Source organism: Archocentrus centrarchus, chromosome 14, assembly GCF_007364275.1.
Source record: "Archocentrus centrarchus isolate MPI-CPG fArcCen1 chromosome 14, fArcCen1, whole genome shotgun sequence".
Classification (NCBI taxonomy): domain Eukaryota; kingdom Metazoa; phylum Chordata; class Actinopteri; order Cichliformes; family Cichlidae; genus Archocentrus; species Archocentrus centrarchus.
Genome location: NC_044359.1, coordinates 25,112,949 through 25,135,082, shown reverse-complemented (window position 1 = coordinate 25,135,082; position 22,134 = coordinate 25,112,949). Strand labels below are relative to the sequence as shown.

The following is a 22,134-nucleotide window of genomic DNA, read 5'->3' as shown; positions in this document are numbered from 1 at the left end:
AGACAGCTAGGACAGCAGGTAAAGTAAAGTAAAGTAAAATTTTATTTATATAGCACTTTTCTAGATAAAATCACAAAGTGCTTTACAGCATCTAAAAGAAAACAATAATACACAATAAAACACACACAAACCACTAGTTAAAAGCAAGCCTGTACAAATGAGTCTTGAGCTGTTCTTTAAATGATTCAATAGAGTCCACAGATCTCAGGTGTGATGGTAGTGCATTCCACAATTTAGGAGCTGCAACCTCGAAAGCACAGTCTCCCTTAGTTTTTAGCCTAGAGCGAGGAACCACCAACAGATTTTGGTCAGAAGACCTCAGCAGTCTGTGCGTTATGTATGGGTGTAAGAGCTCACTAATGTATTCAGGCATTTGACCATGCAGAGCTCTGAAAGTCATCACCAAGATCTTAAACTGGGATCTGAACTTTATGGGAAGCCAGTGCAGAGATGACAAGATAGGTGTCACATGAGACCACTTAGAGGATCCTTTAAGTAGCCTGGCAGCAGCATTTTGGACCAACTGGAGGCGATTCAAAGACGATTTGCTGAGACCAATGTATAAAGAATTACAGTAGTCCAACCGAGAGGAGACAAAAGCATGAACAATAATTTCCAATTCCGGCTTGGACACCATTCGACTGAGGCGGGCAATATTTCGCAAATGAAAAAAGCAGGATCGCACAAGGCTATTAACATGTTTCTCAAAGCTAAGAGCTTGGTCAAATGTAACTCCTAGGTTTCGAACATTTGACTGAACCATTGATGATAAAAAACCAAGATTGTTTATCACAGTGGGAACAAAGCTATCGGGTGCACAGACAAGAACTTCAGTTTTCCCGGTATTAAGTGAAAGGTAGTTAGCAGCCATCCAGTTCCTTACAGCCTCAACACAGTTCTGAAGAATAGATAGTTTTTTAACATTCTGTGGAGAAAAGGAGATATACAGCTGAATATCATCAGTGTAACAATGATATGAGACCTCTTTAAATGCGCCCAAAATGTCTCTGAGAGGTAGTAAATACAAAGTGAACAAGATAGGACCCAACACAGAGCCTTGGGGCACACCACAGGACAGAGCAGCAGATGAGGATGTAAAACTATCAGCAGCCACTGAGAAGCTTCTGTCTGAGAGGTAAGAGCGGAACCAATCTAAGGCTGATCCAGAGATGCCCACCCATGTCCTTAACCTGTCAATTAAAATGTTGTGATCAGAATGACACAAGCAAGACAAGGAGACACAAAGCAGGACACAAGGCACAATTAAAAAAAAATTATTATGTATTTATTTATTTTAAAAATGTATTTATTTATTTATTATTATTATTATTATTTATTTATTTTTAATTTTCTCATTTTTGATCACGGTTGCGTTTACGGTGCCATGTCTGTCAACAGAATTCATGAAGTTATTTAATATATTCATTTGACATTTCACTGCTTAGTGCTATAGGCCAATAATTATCAAGACTGCCTACATTACCTGCTTTATCCTTAATGATCATCACAACACAATAGATAACATTGAGCCTGGCAAAAAGCCATGGATCTTGTAACCAGAAAAAAATGATAATGTGGCATTGCTTTCTTCCAGCTTTGTATAAATAATCACTGGCAAACAGCTGATAGTAGTTTCTTGTCAAACCAAATCTAGCTGCAACTATTATCAATCTAAGAATCAAGCCTAAGAATCAAAATGTATTTTTCCTGTATGCGCTGATCAAACCCTCTCTGACAGACATCACCTCTCCTGCACTCTCTCTGCCTGATCCTCACTGAGTCCCAGTCCCCTCTGAAGCTCCAACTCTCTGATCATCAGCCCACACAGGACGCTGGCACTACCTCCACACATCTCAACAAAGGTACACCGGAACAGAGAGGATAATAACTGCCCGCCTGCAAGTATTGCAGCTCTGCTGGAGGTGAGGGAAGGGAAGGAAAGGCATGAGGTGGAGGAGAGATGAAAGAGAAACTGAGTGAAAGAATGAAAGAGGAGAACAATGTTAATGCTTTTACCCAATCACCAGCCAGATCCTGGTTAAGACCCCTCTTTCTCCTAAAGAAGTCTTTTGTGGAATCATGACAAAGCTGAAAAAGTGAGCCTTTGTCTGAAAACAAAGGGAAGTGTGTGTGTGTGTGTGTGTGTGTGTGTGTGTGTGAGAGAGAGAGAGAGAGAGAGAGAAAGCTTTTCATTGTGGTTGTGTATTTGTGTGTCTGTGTTTAAGTGTGTGTGAACCCAAGTGTGTACACGTCCAAGAGTAAGATCACATGTATTAGTTTGAGAAATTGCTTCTCTTGAGTGTGAGGGAAATGAGTAACAGATACAATTGTAATGTGCATTTGTTGGAGTGTGTGTGTGTGTGTGTGTGTGTGTGTGTGTGTGTGTGCGCGCGTGCATGCGCACATGTGCGCTCTTGTCTCCTTTATTTCCTTTTTTTGCTGAAGATTGGTTTGAGGGGGATAAAATGCGTGGGCCTCTGTTCATCTGTAACATTGTTTAATGATCTCACACAATGTGAAACACACACACACACACACACACACACACACACACACACACACACACACACACAGTTAGAAAACGCCCCTCCCACATCACCCCCACCTCCCACCCCTGTCAGCGGTCAGCATCTCAAGATAAGAAGCACGACATTCAAGAGACAGCACCGCCTCTGAAAACACACTCAGACATGCACTAGAAGAGCAATGAATCAGCCTCTATAGCTGCCTTGTTAATGGAAATCCAACCCGGCAGATGTGGCCTTCTGGAAGGACATGTGGAGTGTGAAACAGGCTTATGTGCGTACGCAGGTGCCAGTAGCCATGGAGTGTTCAGCCACCAGAGCATCCTGTAGGTGTGTGAGTTATGTGTTTGTGAGAGACTCTGGCTGGACCTATGAGTCAGTGCTCAAAGAGACTCAAATGAGTGCATGACCTAAAAAACCTGAAAGGAATAACATCCAGACGTAGTTAAGCATGCAAGACACTGACTGAACTAATGGAAAGGGTAACACATTACAGGGAGGGTACATAAACTAATACATGAATTCATGCATTAAAAACCATTCATTCATGTAGAACCTCATGAACTATCATGAGTGTACATGAGCTGAGAGCATCTCCAGCTTGTCCTGATGTATGATTCAGTCATCTTAATCTTCATCAAGTCTGCAGCTCATTAGATGGGCTAAAAAAACTGAGCAGTAAAAAGACTGAATCTATTTTCTCTTCAATTCCAAATGTTGTTGTAATGGCGACTAACTAAGCGTAACATCTACAAACTTCATCACGCCTGTTGCCCTTTGGCTAAGGTGGCCTTTTCTAATTATTATAATTATTGCTGTTATTTTAATTTTGAACAAGAAATATCAGTTCTACAGACATTTGTATGTTACTAAAAATTGTATCTAAACAAAATAATATAATGGCAAATTTTTTTTTACGGAGGAGTTTTTCTTGGTTATATCTTTTTAACCGAAACAAAATGAAATCATTGGACACTTAATTAGGTACACCTTGCTGATAGTGGGTTGGACTCCATTTTGCCTTCAGAACTGCCCTAATTCTTCGTGGCACAGATTCAACAAGGTGCTGGAAACATTCCTCAGAGATTTTGGTCCATGATGACATAGTAGCATCAGACAGTTGCTGCAGTTGTTGACTGCACATCTACGATGTGAATCTCCCGTTCCACCACATCCCAAAGGTGCTCTATTGGATTGGGATCTGGTGACTGTGGAGGCCGTTTGGTTTCTTGAATCATTTTCATGTTCAAGTACGCAGTTTGAGATCATTTGAGCTTTGTGACATGGTGCATTCTCCTGCTGGAAGAAGGTATTAGAAGATGGGTACACTGGGGTCATAAAGGGATGGACATGGTGTGCAACAATCCTCAGGTAGGCTGTGGCATTCTTATGGGTCCAAAGTGTGCCAAGAAAATATTCCCCACTCTATTACACCACCAGCAGCAGCCTGAACTGCTGATACAAGGCAGGATGGATCCATGCTTTCATGTTGTGTACACCAAATCCTGACCCTACCATGTGCATCAGAAATGGATACTCGTCAGGCAACATCTTTACAATCTTCTTTTGGCCAGTTTTGGTGAAACTGTGTGAATTGTAGCCTCAGTTTCCTGTTCATAGCTACACAAGTGGCACCCGGTGTGGTCTTCTGCTGCTGTAGCCCATTTGCTTCAAGGTTTGTTGTTCACTCAGAGATACTCTTCTGCAGACCTTGGTTGCAACGAGTGGTTATTTGAGTATCCGCTGCCTTCCTGTCAGTTTGAAGCAGTCTGCCCATTCTCCTCTGACCTGTGGCATCAACAAGGCATTTTCAGCCAAAGAACTGCCGCTGACTGGATATTTTCTCTTTTTCGGACCATTTGCTGTGAACCCTACAGATGGTTGTGTGGGAAAATCCCAGTAGATCAGCAGTTTCTGAAATACTCAGACCAGCCTGTCTGGCAGTAACAACCATGCCACATTCAAAGTCATTTAAATCACCTTTCTTTCATTTGAACTGCAGCAGGTTATGTTGACCATGTCTACGTGCATAAATGGATTGATTTGCTGCCATGTGATTGGCTGATAAGAATGAGCAGCTGAACAAGTGTGCTTAATGAAGCGGCTGGTGAGTCTATGTGTTTAGAATTGCCAACCCATTCTATTAATCCTGTGTGTATTTAACTTTCTGTACCATTAATCAGTTGTTATTTATAAATACGAATAAAGGATCAGGTCACCACTTTAGCTATCTAAAGGGGCCATAAACATAAAAAAAGTCATAGAAGATATAACATAACGTTTGGAATTTAACTGAAAACACATTCAATGCTATTACTTCTCAGTTTTTTTAGTCTGTCTCATAAACTGCAGGCTTGGCTATGAAAAGGGAAAATGAGTAGCAACTCACAAGTCAGGTGACTAAAATACCTGTTGCAGGAATTAATGTATTATTGTATGCAATGGCCTTCATATATGTTAATGCATAATTTAATGCCTTTTTCATGCATGACATTTTAAAATAATCCATGTACAATTACCATAAAAAGTTACCATGGCAGCTGCTTGTAAACACAGATCTCCAGGAAATATTTGCACATCCTCTACGGGCTGCTGGGTTTCAGTCAGAAGGGATACAAAACTCAAAGAATTGAAAATAGATGTTTTTTTAATTGTTTTTCCCAGTCATACAAAGACATTGGAACAATCTGAACAATTTTTTTTTAATATTATGCATTATCTCTGAAGGATAATGCTTTGCAAAGGAAGGCAAAGAAGGGTGAAGTGGTGACGAGGTAAGAAAATGTAAAGAATAAATGATAAAAAAATATAAAGGATAAAATAAATTTATTGCATGCAGGGGAAACAGTTGAGGACACTAAAAAAAGGGAAAGTGAGAATATCACACAAGAACAGATTAGTGTCAAGAGAACAATACTGGGATGCTTAATGGGTAAACAAAGGCACCAGAGCTGAACTAGGGACAGAGGTAAGTGGGACAAATGGATGGCTTCTGAATATATAAACATCCTCTTGTCTGGAAACCAGGCGCCCTAAACTCCATCTGGATTGCCCCTGCACTGCACCCAAAATATATCTGTACAGAAGTTGACCTAGCCTATTTCTACTACTTTTTTAAAGTCTGTATTCAGCACTTCATTATTCCACTTTTGCACCTTTGCAGCCATTAACTATTAAAGACAAAACAAACAACCCCCCCCCCAAAAAAAAACAAAACAAAAAACAAACAAAAAAACCCCAATAACACCCAGTTGTTTCAGCGGTGCTGTGCTCTGCATGAACCCATGCATGGATGGCTCCATGTTATTCCGCTTCAGCACCCTCCAGAAATCCTCACACTGCGCATGCGTGGCTAAAGCGCGCTACCGCAGACAGGGGGCGTCAACATGGCGCTGTCTCCTCCACGACCGCACTGACTGCAACCTGCCAATGAGAGAGAGACAGAAAGAGGAGAGAGAGAGTGAGGAGAGCGTAGGCTTCCATTCTGTCAAGCCTCCATCAATTTTTTCTAGCCATATGAATCCTTACACATTTTCAGGTGGATAGGGTGAATTTAGGATTTTTAAAACACCGCTCCCCCCTGTTTTACCTGCGCAGTGGATGGTTTTTGTTCAGCAGCATACGCGCGAGCTTATAGAGCAGGTGTGAGAGACAGCGGCGACCGCTCCTCTCCTCCCTGTTTCCGAGGGGAAATGTCGAGCGAGAAGCCGGCTTCAGCACCGCCGGGCTCTGCTTCTTCGCTCACGGACACGGACCGAGAGTCCCATACTCCTGCGGGCTCCTCCACCCAGCAGCCGCCCCAGCAGCAGCAGCAGCAGGTCGCCGCGGGCGCTGGCTCCGGCTCCACCGGGGAAAGGATGGTGTCTGCAGCCGGCTCTATGGTTCTCCCGGCCGGGGTGATCAACCCCGCTGTTCCGATAAGGAATATCCAGATGAAATTCGCCGTGCTTGTGGGCCTGATTCAGGTCGGTGAGGTTAGCAACAGGGACATCGTGGAGACGGTGCTGAACCTGGTGAGTGGAAGCAGGACCGAGCAGTCCTGGAAAACACTGAAAGGAAGCCATAGAGCACAGTAGAATCGCTGCGCCCCAACCTGCTATGTTTTATTTACGATGCTTCACTCTCCCGGTTGCGTGGCTTTCAGGGGATGATGTCATTTGTTTGTTCGAAAGATGGATGTTGTTACTGTTTTATTTTCTTTAGATGAAACGAGCCCGTATGCTGCTGCATGTTTGGGGAAAAAATAATACTGTATTATATCTAAGCCCAGAGAAGCTGAATGAAGCATGTGACCCCCACCAGTGCACTGAGGGTAGTTTAATCACCAGCCATTGTTGACTAAATGACCCGTTGCGGTAGCTACAACAACCAAAGACATTTGCAGTCAAACTGTAGGGGATACTGGAAAGTGTATGCAGGTTATTCTCCTGACCCCGATATGTACCCTGAAGTGATGCATAGGCAGGTTGTAACGAGCGGCGGATGGTTTTAATGTTGCGCACAACATCAGCATCCCAAACAGAGTCATTCGTTTCCCTAAACAGCAAAATCATGCATGTGTGTACGTCCCGGCAGCACAAAAACAAACTGATCCAACGCGGACAAAGGCCGACTAGCATTATGCTATCCATCGACATATGTGTGTGTATTAGAATGGGTCAAAATTATGCACAGGCCTATTGTTGGAGGCAGGGCCCTGCATCCCGAGCGCAAGTCATATATGGGTGGCTTTGAAGCGGTTAATGGTTTATATTACTGTGCTTCAAGCAGCGATTATTTATGGAGCACATATACGTTTCCACCCCTTTTCCATATTTACTCCCCCATCTGAGGTTGTGTCGGCGATGCAGGGCCTACACAACACATCAGAGGATTAAATCCAGCTGGGGGGTTTTGACTGGTGTGTACCGTTACGAAACAGATGGGCAAAATGTACAGCAGACGTAGGTCTGGAAGACTAATGCTTTAGGGGGATATAGGACCTGTGCGCGTTGGATGTGTCCCCCCTCCATCTATCAGGCGATGGCACGTACTGCATGATATTACATGCATCTAGCATGGAAAGGGGGGGGGGGGGGGGTGCCCTGATCATTATTGATTTTCTTTGAGGTAGAAGGAGAATAACAATTACTTGATAATGAATTTTAACCCGATTACAGTGCAGCGAGGCTGATGGCCTGTTAACTCACTGAATGCTTGGAGCAGGACAGTCTACAGTTGAGCCAAACCATTTTGATCTTAGTCAGATTGGTGAGCCATTCTGATTCAGGTCGCCTCTCATCTCCCAATCGATTATTGGTACTACAGGGAAGAGCAGAGGAGCTTTGCTGGCTCACTCCAATCTTGTCTCCTTCTTTTACAACCCCCCCCCCCGGGTTGCTCAGGCTGATAACCATCCATCCTGTTCCATGGCCTCCTCCTTCACTCTGGAGGGACTGAGAGGAGTGATGCTGCCTGCATAGACTAGGTTGGCAGGGCAGCGCCATGCATTTAAAAGCAGGTGGAGAGGGGTTGAGGGAGGGTGGGGGAGGAGAAGAGAGAGTGGAGGAGGAGGTGGTAGGATGCTGCAGTGGCTATGTGCTCAGAAATCACCAGCTGATGCAGCGGAAGAGGAAAGGACTGGTCCACATCAGATCAGTGAAAGCCCATCAGAGCATTCAACTGAAATGCACTCTCCATTATTTTATGTAAATACCTGCTTTTAGGCCGTAATGTTTATTTGTGAGTGTTGCATTAGGCCCGACACGCTGACAAATTAAAGCAGTATGTGTTGGTCATACAAAGCTTTACTTGCTAAATCCTGAATTGAACAATCAGTTCTGGTTGCAAGGCTGCCAATAGCTAAGCCTGTTAGGGAATTCTGCTGCCCAGCTCCTTAATTAAAAGAGTTGAAACAAAGAGGTGTGGAGGCAGGAAACCTCAGTGGTCATGCTGCTGGTACAATGAGTCCACTGTGACCCAAAAGCTGATCCATTATTCCAGTCAGTGTGGGAGACCACAGCAGCCACATTCTCTGTCCACCGGGGCTGTATTGATCAGATCCCACTGCGGCTAGAGTGAACAGATGGGCTTGTCGGCTGGATCAGATATGCTCCTTGGTGTATGCAGCAAGATGAACTGTGTAGAAAGAAAGAAGAACAGTCAAGAGAGCGCAATTAAAATCTACTTTGGGCCAGAATGCTACATTGCTGCCTTGTTTATCCTTAATCTTTTAATAAGACACGTAGTCCACATGGATAGACTAATAGACCTACATTAGGTGTGTGGGGTGCTGGCAGCAAGGTGCTCAGTGATTATCATCAACAAGGCATCACAGTTGTCAAGGCAACGCCGGTCTTTGACTGCCTGCATCCAGACGCTCGACCACCTGGTGTTGCTCTGCACTTCCGGACTTCTCACACAGTGCTCTTCCACAGCGTTTCTTTTATATCTCTCATGCCCTGCCTTTGCCTTTCAGTCTCCTGTTATGTGCTTATTATATCTTCAAGTAAGATGGGTGACAGGTTACTTTTACTTATTATATATCCCATGGAGGATTCAATTAGGTTGATATCTGGTGACTGTAAAGTCCATGGCATATGATTTCATACTTCACTAGCCCTACATGGAAGCATCTATGATGGATGCATTTCTCTTCTAATTTATTCAGTCTTCCTCTTGAATTTGTCACCTGTCTGTAGGCAAGTAGATGCACATCAAACCCTGTAATGTAGATTTTACAGATCAATGGTTCTGAGCCTGTGAGTTGAGGCCCTTTTCAAGGGCTGTGGGATAAATCCAAGGGATCATAAGATGATTAATAGGGCAGGAGAGCAGTAAACAGATTTATTTTTTCAGACATTAATTTAATCTTTGCTTTTTTTTTTTTTTCTTAAGAATTACTGAGTCATTTTACGTTTTCAGGCCCCAAGTATTTGGTGTTGCACTAAATTTCAGAAGGTTAGGCACTGCTCTTGTGGAGGGCCCGCTCCAGGACAGGATACTTTACTGTGGTTGATGGACCTATTTCGTGTTGAGTTTTCCCTTTCAAGAAATTGCTGTCTTTTCCCTTACTGCACTGTTTGTTCTGTGAATTTTAACCCTGAAACCTTGCTAGTTAATGGTCAGCCACTTCTTCCCCAGACTTTGGTTATTTGTGTCACACGTTGTGATGTTGGTGGAAGGAAGCCAGGTGAGAAGCAAATTTTGTTGACAGAAGGAAGATACTTGATGTGTGACCTATCTGTCTGAAGTGTACTGTCATATCTATTCTTTATTTGAAGAACTGAGACATATATTTCAGATGCATCTACAGGCAGTACTGTCAGTCCCTCTGCCTCAGTACAGCACCAGCTGGGCTTATTTATAGGCGGCTTTATCTAGTTGTAATGCTTTTTTTGGGATCAAAACGGCGTGTTTATCTGAGATAGAAAATGATTGGTGACACACTCTGGCTCACTCTTAGTTTTTATGCCACAATCTTTGCTTTTCCTTCCCTCCTTTGCCATCCTTCTCAGTCAGATGCAATGTCATCTGCAGTGTCAATCCCCACCTGAGCCTCCTTAGTGGTCCCACTGACTCTGTTAGCAAACGTTTCATTATTCTTGTCCACACACTCCACAATCACCAAGGTCACCTGATCCTGAGTCCACGGCCAACAGAGTCAGACTCGGCACAGCGCATGAAGTCTGATACCTGCTGATTAAAAAAAATACACTGGGGGGTACATATGTTGATGTTCAACCTTGATGTATACACCCATGCAGGCACACTTTAGTCCATTCATTTAGATTATAAATGATACCAAGAAGTGAAAGTAAGATGATTGCATTACAGAGACTGTGTCTTTGAAACTCTGTCTGGTGAGCAGCAACTCTGGCATGCTGATTTATGCTTCACAGATTTGTAAAGGAATAGGTCACCCATTTTCAAGATGCATTTTGTGCCATTGTACTTTGCCCTGAGGTGATTTGAGACATCAGCACAAAACTCAGTTTAAATGAACTGTTTTTCAAGGGTGCCTTGTGGCTGCATACCTAGGGCATAGGTTAACTATTTCCCTGCAGCACTGTAATCTGCTTGCATGGCCTTGCGGGGGAATAACAATGCGTCATCTGTTGCTTGCACAGCCGTGCAGATGAGTCTATTAACAAGCATCCGCTAACAGACTTAAACAGTCATTTAAATGATGTGCTCCCTTGCTAATGGACTTTTGCATGAACAGAACAGATATTTATTTGAAATCAGATCTGTTACATATTTTTAGGGGGTCTGGTCATCTGAAATAGAGTACATTGACATTTTCAACGACTCTGACTTAATGTTTTTTACATTTTCTTTTTTTCTAGTAGTCCTACCTTTACCTGTGAAAAATGATTAACAGGATGAGACAATAAAGTGTAGTGTTCAGGTCTTCATTGTGGCCATGTTGCTGTTATTATAGAAATATTTTGTAACTGTACATTTTGTGTATGATGTGTATCTGTAAATTGCGCGTTAGCAGTACTTACTCAAAAAATTGATTTAAATCCATATGGACAGTCCTGATTTTCACTAGAATCTAGCTAATATGTCGTTCAGTTTTATTGGTTAATAATTATTGTCACAGATAATATAAGTATTGTGAGTATATTGTCTGCTATAGACATGTATATTTTAGATCTGGTCAGTTGCACTTTGCTTTCTCACAAGTATTTTGCGGTCTTCTGCAAGATGATATTGGGGGGCTATTTTGGGGAAAGATTAGCTGCTGTAAAGCTGCAGAGAAGCTTACCATTGCCAGTTTGTGCCTGGGGTCCACAAGCAGTGAGCAACATTAGATAACAGTGTCAACAGTGCTGGACAAAAAAAACATCTCTGACACTTTAACTGCATGAACTCTGCACCTCATTCTCCTTACGCGTGTCCAGACGTTTGACTGGTACAGAAGCTGCATCTTCTACTGCAAGGTCATGAATGACTTTGCTATCTATTACACAGCTGGGTTGTCCTGACCTCTGCGTGAGCCAGAAGAGGAGAGTGTAAAAGCCAAGAGGTAAACGATGATGTGGAAGGATGCTCGTTGTGTCCTTTGTAAAGAAAGTGGTGGAAGGAGAAAGACGATGAACTAAAGGGTGAGAAATGATGAAAAGGATTCAGAGAGGCTCAGTTTGTGATTGTCTTTCAGGTGCTCTTTTATTCTTGAGTGTAACATAGGTCGAGCTGTATGATGTTCTGTGGGGGTCTGATGAGTTCCAGCCCTCCTGTGGCGCCTCATCATGCTGTGGGTATCGCTCTTTTCTTTTTCCTCTGCTCTTGTGGATAGAGCAGTGAAATACAGTTGGGAGTCCCATGAACCAGAGTAAATGTAAGAGTTTGCATAGTTTGTGAGCGAAGCCCTTTATATTTCAAGTTTTAATTGGACATTTTTCTCATCAGTCACTCGTCACCCCGTGGAATTAACTTGTACTACCTTGTTAGCATGGTTAGCGTTCTTCCAGAGCAAGATCTGCAGCTGCAGCTTTCAGATTCTCCGGCAGTCTGGACAAATCTAGAAACTCTTTCATAGTGTAGCTGCACTGGGAAAGGAAAATACCCAATTAAAAATATAAATGTCCCCCAAATCCTCTTATTAGCAAGCTGCTCTAGAATGATCTGCTTCTGAGCCAAAGGAATCTGTTCTAAGGTGTAATGCTGACGCCTGGTTTCATTATCATTTCTGTTTCAGCCTTTTTGGCTTGAATTAATACACGATTTGTGTTAAACTCTCACCAGGCTGATTTGTATGGGTGCGTATGAGGCATCTGTTCACCTCTGTGTCTTAAAGCTCCTCGATTCTGCTTCACTTGTCTAAATTCCTTCTCATCCTTCGTTAGCAGCTATTTCCAGATGCTGGGGTTTTTCCAAGGATAATCCGTCTAAGATTTTGGGTGAGGGCGTCTTCTGGGAATGGGAAGAACACCAGGGGGAATGTCAGATCGTTGCTTAACGACACCTTTTCTTACTTCTCTGTCACTTCCTCCATCCCTCTATTCTTCATTTCCTCTAAGCACACCCCCCCCCCCCTTAACCCACTGGTGTAATCTCGCCCCTCGTTCTTTGACTGCCTGGCTGGGTGAAGCGGCTGTTGGATGAATGTGGATGATCCCTTTTATGATTAGGTAATGGAGCTGTCTGCAGTGCCACCCTCTCTGGTTCTTTTTCTCTGAACAGTTTCTCCTTCCTCTCATCTTTGAGCTAAGAAGGTCCTGGAGGGAGACCTTATGTGTCCTGCCATCACCTCTTACCTACTGTTGCTAGGCTTTGTAAATGTTGTGTGGAGACAGAGGAGAGAAGTCCGGGGGGAAGATGACATAAGGAGATCAGGCCTGGCTTCTGCCTGCAGTGCTTTAAATTGAAGCTTTAAATTATCATTAGATTATTTTGTGTTTAGTTTTTAATTTCTTTAAAACACTCAATATTGGGGTCTTGATTCAGCAAGAGCAGATTTTTATGAATTATGAATGAATTACATAAGGGAAGAACATGCTTGTCACAATTACGAGCTGAAGATGTAATCATTTCTGAACCACACATTCACCTTCCCCGTTTGCTGTATGATTTAAGGCTTCATTATCAGTCTAAATTATTTTTTGATTGAATTTGTTATAATTACACTCATAAATAATTCAAGTTGTATTGGGTTAGAAGTGCCTTAATATATTAATGTGAAATTTTTTTCAGTTAAGGGCTGATAAAATTACATTTTAGCAAATATAAAATGTGAATCAACACAGGATCCACATCATTAACAAAGTCATCAGCACAGAGGTTCAGTTACTTTTTCCAGTTTGCCGTATGAATGATGAAGACATTAAAAGTACAACTGTTTGTGTGTTATGCATACAAATACTGGTTTATTTTGTCCGTCGGTGAAAAGTACTTATTATATAGTGATGTGTGATCCCAAGACAAGCAACTGTCCCTTTGCATTTGTAAAACTGTAACCAGCTGTACGTTTTGATTGTTAAATTACATAAACTATAAAATATTAATTGATTAATTCAATTTCTGCTTGTTTCCCTTGGCCTAATATTTTATTCATATTCCCAGCTTCATATAAAAGCTCCAGGAAACGTATGCTCTCGATTGTTCTTGTTGTCCTCCGCTATGCTCCTTGCTTCACCACTATTGTGTCTGGCGTCTTCATGCTTTTGTGTCTGCCTCTATTGTGTTCTGCCCCCCCCCAAAAAGTGTGCATTGTTGTGTGTGATTGTTGTGAAAGGGAGGGGGCCATAACATAATGAATCCTAGTCATCTTAACATAAAACATTGGGCCAAAACACCGTTTAGACTCTTGTTTTATGGCATCTTTGTGTGGTGTGTGTGTGTGGGTGTGTGCATGTGTGCGTGTTTATGTCTGGCACGACAATGCAGTAATCTCTAAATTATAACAAGCTGCTTTGTTTGATTTACTTGGGTTTGGGTGCGGTGCTGAGGGTGTGCCCCCAACATCCCAGAAAGTGGATAAAGGAGTGTTCTACAAACCCATGCTTTAGTTCCTGCACCTTATCTGCACATTTCTTTGACAACACACCCGCATACAACATACTGCTCTCTTCCTTCTTGTAGCCACATCATTGCCTGGCAGGGGTGATTTTATATTCATGCTGGCCTACTTCGCCTGCTCCCTGGATGTACACGTACACACACAGCAACACACATCTGCCTTGCTGGAAGCATAGCTAACTGTGTAGCTATTCATCATGCTGCATACTGCAGTGGCCAACGGTTGATTATAGCCCAGTCTGTAGTGTGTGTGTGTAATTTTAGTATTCTACATTTGACATCTAGGATCTCTGAGCTATGCTTGTGCATCCCCTACAGCCTGAAAACAGAGTCAGAAGTTGTCATTTAACACCACATACACTGATTAGTTGATGTGCTCTACATCACAGCAAACCATCGTCTGCTTTTTGCTTTATACCCTGTTATACAATGAGTGAAGAATGCATCAGGATGACATGGCCACCTCATGAAATAGACTTCAAGTAGTGTGTATGTGTATATATATATATTAGCCTTAAGACAGTATTTTTTTCATCTGTAAGAAGAAGAAACTAGCTATATAGCCCACAGTGGCACAGTATGCTTTTTTTTTTTTTTTATTTATTGTGTTCCTCTTCTGTGGAGGTGATGCGTTAGGGTAGCAGCACTAGTTTTGGCACACAAAATGAAGTTAGGAGTGTGAGCTGTGGTTCATATCAGCAAGGGAAATAAGAAAAGTATAATCTACTGTGGAGTCTTTATTTGAGAACATTGTGTATGAAGGCTGGATATCAGTCAGTAGTGTCGACGATGTGATAAGAAAGCATTTCGTGCCATGATAAATCTTACATAAGGGGCCGTCACATTGCGGGTACCTGGGCTAGGTGCTAAGTGGAGCATTCATTTACACGATTGGCCCTTTAATCAGCCATTCTTATGTCTATTGAGGTGTAGAACCAGCTGGACTTAGGAGGAGAATAATTTTCATCAGCTTCAACTGTGGTGTCAGTTGCAAATGTGCCCAACATGACGACAACAAAATGGAGCCGGTTGCTCCATTGCTGTTTCTCGTGTAAGCCTACATACCCGATTTTAAGGCGTTGATGGAAATGAGAAGACTGCTACATCAGTTGTAGCACTTGCTCAGAGTTCTACCCAATCAACATTGAGCCACTGAAGATCTACCTTGTTTCTCCCCTGAAACTAGCTCTGAAAAGGGCTTACTTAATATTTAGAAACACTTTTTTTCCAACCACGTATAGCAGCTATATGACAGTCACAAAAACAGCTGTTACTGAAAAAAGTCAGATAATTGTATTATCTGAAAGGACACCACAAATTCTTTGCAAACACACAACAACAAACCTGCCTCTGTGTGTGTGTGTGTGTGTGTGTGTGTGTGTGTGTGTGTGTGTGTGTGTGTGTGTGTGTGTGTGCGCGCGTGTGTCAGATTACAAATACTGCTATAACCAATGTTCTTGCATTAGTTGCATTAAAATGAAGATGAAAACTATCAGTGGGTAAAGTTAATATTCACTGAAACAAAATTTCATAGCTTTTTTTTAGTGATCATTAGATAAAGAGCTTATTTTTTATGTGTTATGCTGTTTATTCAAGGCAGTTCTTTCATACAAGTATACAAGAATATTACACTCAACACCATAGCGCACATCTAATTAGAAAGTTAACACACACATACAGTTGTAGGCTCTCAGGGTCCCGCAGCCAGTCAGAAAGATGGAAAAGATGGTGCATCTTTGATGTTTTTTTTTTTTTTTTGTTAACCAAATTACATCAAAATTAGCTGTTATTACATTAAATGAGTTCATAATTGAGCACCTCTGCATGCTCTCAGTGGCAGCGTGATCTGTTTTGCCTGACCTCTGTGTGTTTGTACCTGTAATCATGTTAAGAGGGTGTGCAGTGGGACACTGTGGATGTGCGCTGTAGGATGCCCACCAAATCACAAGTTAAAAAAATGTTCTGGTGTTTTCTGTGCTATTTTTCCATAGGATGGAAAAAAAAAAAAAAAAAAACCTTTTGAGTAGGGAAGGATGCCCGTGAAGCCCAACCCCTGCCCCTAGCTAAAACCAGCCTAATTTGGCATCTCCTTTTAGTGCTTACCAGAGGCACTTATTTCCGATATTCCTAAACCTATTTCATGGTTGGGGATGGCAAGTCATGTCAAAAAAGGCTCAAAATCCACTAAAACTCTTACCAGCATGTGGAGTAGTGTTTGTGAAAATAAAGTGCTAAATTATCATAGAAAAGAAAATATGTTGTGCTGTCATAACAGCTTTTAGAAAGCTGATAAAAAGAAAAACAGTGCTATTGTGACTCAAATCAAATAAATGAAGGAAATACATTTAAAAAAAATCACTCATTTGTTTTAAACCTAGGAAAATAAAAGCGGGTTTCTCAAAAACTAATCTGGATGTGCAGTTCCATTCATTTATTTTATACAGAAATAAAATAATCTTGGTTGTTTTGAAGATACAAGGGCTGCAGAGAGACACCGTTCGACTGGCCAGTGACCAGAATCGGACGATTTCACTGGTCAACAAAAAAAACCTTTTGTCTGCTACCTGATTTTTACTAATTTGGGTATGCTGATTCCAAACATTCTCTTGCACATCGGGATCTTAGTTACGTAACTATGCCAATACAGTAATCGCTCACTTATCGCGGGTGTTACGTTCCAGAACCACCCGCGATAAGTGAAAATCCGCGAAGTAGGGACGCTATATTTATTTTAATACTTATACATTTTTTTAGTAGTTATTACACTATTTTAAGTTTTTATAAACCCTCCCCACACACTTATACACCAAATATATACATACTGTACAACACGTACTACGCATTGAAGAACGAGTACCGCAAAACCCGCGAAACAGCAAAAATACCACAATAAATATTTTACACTAGTATTGATTGAAACCCGCGAAACAGAGAGTCCGCGAAAAGCGAACCGCGAAAGTAGCGAGGGATTACTGTAAATGCCAATCGGCAAAACTCGACGTCAATGATTTTATTAAAGTACACCATGAACATACAACTGGTGGAAAAAAAAAGACACAGATGGGGTGCCAGGATAGCTCAGGGTGTGAGCAGGCGCAGGTTCGAGTCTCGTCCTGTCGCCATTTGCTGCGTGTCTTCCCTCCATTTCTCCTCCCCTCTTCCTGTCTATCTCCACTGGAAAGCTATCAAATAAAGCCAAAAAGGCCAAAAAAAAAATCTTAAAAAAAAAAAAGACAGATACCAAAATCAACCATATGAGGAATCTCAAACTAATATAGTCCACGATTAGTCTGCCTAAACAGTTCAAAGTGTGACGAACTCTTGCGCTTGTGCTTCACGAAGTTGACGCCGTAGAAACCAGCAGTAGTCACCCATCATGTTTCCGTTATAGCACCCCTGGTACCTGGTCCTCCATTACGAGATTGATTGCACCTTTCACCATCGCTCCATCACCCAAATTAAGATGGAAGTGAATCTTAAGTAACATTCTGGAACCCATGCATTTGAATGAGCAGATGATGCATGTCGTTACATGTCGGCAACTAGTTCTTCATAGTTTGTGGCTTGTGGTTGCCCAAGAAATTCTGTACCTGAACAAATGATTCCCATGCGCTCAGTTTCAGGGGTCTGAGCTTAGATGGAAAGTCTTTGTCTCTAATAAGCTCACAGACTTGGGGTCCATCAAAGATCCCAGCTTTAAGCTTGGCATCACTTCGGACTGCCCGATGTAGCACTAAAACTTTGTTTTTATCTATTGACAGATCAAAACAGTCACTATGAGAAATTGCAAAATTCTGACACTTGTTAATCCTCACTATTGACAGTTAACAAACTTCAGTTGATTGAATTTTAATGACCTAAATTTGGATTCAGCACCACAAAATCACCTAATATTGCTAAATTCTGTTTAAATTCCACAATTAGAAATCTTAGCATGCTACTACATTTGAGTAAAAAGCACCAATACAGCAATACAATAGCTAAATTGACATGTGCATAACTCAAGAACCTGACGTGCTAGAGAAATTCTGATTATAGATTTGGAATCAGCGTACCTGAAATATCTTATATCAGGTATTTTTCTCCAGGTAGCAAAATCATTGTTGACCAGTGTTTGTGAAGTCAGCCCAGACTGATTATGATTATGAAAACATTTCATAATAACAAACCCAATCACTAAAATCACCTTCATCCACCTGAACATGAACATTTTAAAGAAGCTAGCAAAAGGAAAACGGCCAAAGCTTAAACTAGCCAGAGCGCAGAGCCAGCTAGCAGCCTCGGTATGAGCGAAAGTATCAATGTAGTTATGAGGAAAATTATGGAGACAAGTGAAAAACACAGAGGGGTCGATGTCCTGTTATTAGGCGAAGTTATAAACATGCTGGAAAATGATTTAAGTACCTGAAATTTGTTTGTTGGATAAATCTGTAAGAGCTGCTTTTGTTTGGCAAGGTAAAAATCTGTCAGGTGAAGGTAGGTGTGCAGCAGCTCATTTTCAGTTAATGATTGCACCTCTTTCCAGTAGCAGAACACTTTATTTTCAGTTGTTTCAGTGAGAAAAGATCCTGTAACTTATTGCAGTTTGGGGGATATTGAACTTTTATTATGAAAATAATTTTTTGCAATGAAGAAAAAGTAATTGGCAAAAATTAGTATCGGCAGGTCACACTTGGGGAAAAAAATAGGAATGACAAGAAAATTGCAAACAGTGCGTCTTAAAGGGGTGAGTTCCTCGTTTAATGTTTCAGCAAAATTCAGGGGCAGTGTTACACTTCATGCATCTAGAGTATATGATGGTCCATTAGAGTGATGTAAATGTCATCATTTTCAAAGTTTACATAATGCTAATGCGAACATCCATTTAGCTTTTAAATTTATTGTTGCCACTGTGCTGCAAGAGAACCGACAAATGCTCTGGAAAACCAAAATGGATGTGAAATTTGAAGGAGTTTGCATTTTACAATTTGTTTTTAATGAATATAATGTGGAGGGCAGTTGCCCCACATTTTGGGAGAAAGAAGAATTTTGTCCTGTGTGTGGAAAGCCAAGCAGTTCCATGCATGTGGACGCAGATTTACAGTGTTGTTTACCAAGGAGCGTAATCCTGTCCTTGAGGCTTTACTTAAGGTCCAAGGTACATGGAACTTAAATGCAAGTATCATCATCATAACATGCTTACCATGACAATTGTAATACATAGAAGTTTGGCAGTATAATGTTACCTTGATTATTAGAATGTTAGCATAATACATAATGGGAATAAGCTGTCCATGGTGTTAGAGCAAAAGGGATTAGCAGCCTCATTCAGAAAGATTGTGTTGGAACAATTAAAGCATACAGTAAATCCCTTACATGTCCAGATAACTGGATACGTGAGACATTAATGTGCTGGTGAACCTAGGTTCATCTTTGGAACTTAAATAAGTTAGAAATCAAATCAAATCATATTACCTATAATATAAGAAATTTTATTTAACTTGGTAAATGCACTGGCACTTGTATTATGCTTCTACTTGAACTGAGCAATCAAAGCACTTTTTACTAGAGATAATCACACATTAGTGTATATATATATAAAATAAGCACTGTTTTTTTTTTTTTATATGCCTGAGTGTCTTGTCTGACGTTCTTGAACATTCACACTCGGATGGAGCATCGGGGTATGATATTTTGACATGCAGCCTGGAAGAACAGGGGATCGAGCCTCCAACCTTCTGGCTGGTAGATGACCTCCGCTACCTCCTCAGCTACCACGACCTCCATGTTGAACGTCATTATGTTGCCTAGCAACCACTTACCAATGGGATAAAATGACCCGTTTGTAGCATGTATCATTTCAATTTTACAACAATGCCGTCTCATTTATATCCAGAGAGCTTAAATTATACATGATGGATCATGATGTCAAGAAGTTGCCTTGTAACCACCTAACAACAGTCTAAAATCACAGACCAGACAGTACTGAAGCGTGGGCATGTACTAGGTGAATTCAGTTAACAATGACTTGTGGTGCAGGTGAAAAAAATTTTATTTCATAATTGACAGTTTTAGGTAATTATGAGTAAAATGCCACAAACCATTAAAATAACACATATTCCTTTCTAGAAATGTTCTTTTCTAGTATTAGCAGGACAACCAACATCCTGTAGCACTATGCCATTGTTTATCATCACCCCTCCTGCGAGCACTTTCACACTCAGAAACCCTGGAGGAAAGAGGTACAAGAAATTGTTTTGAAGCCAATATCTGTCTGGCAGTGGTGGTGACTCATTGTACTAACCTCCAGAAGCCTTTGTGCCTCACCAGCCCACCCCTCTATATCACTGCCCTCCTCCCTTTGTTGACCCTTACCCTGTGCTCACCACGCTCAAGCTCTGAATGCAGCAAGCGCAGGGCAAGGGATTGTCTGAGTGCAGAGATGCAGGCTCTTATAATCAAGTTAATGTATGGATTCAAAAGATACCTTAGTCTGACCCTATGCAGTGTGCCATGGGGGTCACACATGGAAATTGATTTATTCCCAGTTGTACAGTGGCCTAAATGAGCTAATTTGGCATTGCTGACGAGGATCATGCAGAAATGATTTGTGAATGAGGGGACTGTGTGTGTGTGTGTGTGTGTGTGTGTGTGTGTGTGTGTGTGTGTGTGTGTGTGTGTGTGTGTGTGTGTGTTGTGTGTGTGTGTGCGTATGTTATAATACCTTGTGGGGACAATTTTCCTGACATATACTACGTTGTGGGGACCAATTGCTCCTTGTGGGGGACTGGAACCTTGTCCCCACAAGGGGAAACCCTGTTTTTGGGTCAGGGGTCAGAGTTAGGGCTAAGGTATGAATTGAGTTTAGGTTAGGGTTAGGGTTAGGTATGTGATGGTTAGGGTTAGGAAAAGGGTAAAGGTAAGGTTTAGGCTGTAGAAATGAATGGAAGTCAATGGAAATTCCCCACAAAGATAGCAAAACACACTTGTGTGTGTGTGTGTGTGTGTGTGTTTTATGCATAGATAGATGGATGATGGATACCTAAAATATATTTTGCTGCTTGCCTAAGGAACTGGAACTGCACAGAAATGTTTATCTCCAAAGCTGCTATATATGATTTATCAGATGTCTGTATTTGAATGTCACAATTGACTTCTGCCAGGGGTTATTTCTTCCATGACATAATTTTAGACATTGCAGCATTTTTCAGATTGCAATCTTTCAGTCCTTTTGAAATCATGTGTGGTTACTTTCTTATTTCAAGTGTGTGGCCTTCTCGATGAAGACAGTGTGGGCTCCCAAGGCTACAAGTGCATGCTGGCAAAGCTCTGTGATATTTGAGAATGGATTTTGTGTTGATATGACCTTTTGATAGGAAATAGGTTTTTTTTCTGAGTGAATTTGACATTCGACGTCATCATATGGGGAGCCAATTTTTTTCTGTCTTACAACAGGCTGCACTTAAACAGTTTGTGTATGTGTTGTTATATAATGCAGTTATAATTTGAAAACTTAATATTGTTTCAGCATAGTTAGACTGGAATTGTTATTTATACCAAATATAAATAGCAATGAAAAGCTACTTAAATAGTGGTTTTGTAATTATATATCAAGTGTTTTTGATCAAATTTTGAGTACATTTTCTATGTAAGGGAAAATTGATAGTTATTATTTAATACCACATGTTTTTTTCAGTGTAATTTATTCATATTAATTGTTGCATATTTGAAGCATATGAAACTTAACTCATCCTCATATTTAGGTTTCAGTTGCAGTTGTTTATATCTCAAAGTTAGTCTTTCATAGCTTACTTACATCCATTAGTTATCCATCGGCATCCAAGAAAATATCCTCCAGGATGATGGCATCCACCAAAACAGAAGCCATAAGACAAATGGAAGCTAAGAGAGATAAATATTAATGTATCCCCTAAAGGCATGCAAATAAGGCAAAAGACAGAAGGAGATGAAGTGAAAACATGGTTTACGTAAAAAAATCAGCACTGGCCCAAACACTGAAGAGATTTGAATCTGAGATGATCACCAGAAGTGCAAACTTCAAATGGCTCTCTTTCAAGGTTTTACTTCCAAAGCACGAGCTTCTGACAACTGCTTCTGTGTTACT

At 41.2% G+C, this 22,134-nt stretch overlaps 1 protein-coding gene across 1 annotated transcript in view; it reads left to right on the top strand.

Annotated features, from left to right (window-relative positions):
* The first annotated feature begins 5,886 nt into the window (after window positions 1–5,886).
* nbeaa (neurobeachin a) overlaps window positions 5,887–22,134 on the top strand; it is a 111,055-nt gene continuing 94,807 nt past the window's right edge. The window contains exon 1 of the mRNA XM_030745791.1: window positions 5,887–6,538. Within this exon, the coding sequence (XP_030601651.1) occupies window positions 6,218–6,538 (321 nt within the window). The 5' untranslated portion in view covers window positions 5,887–6,217. The remainder of the gene's footprint in view (window positions 6,539–22,134) is intronic.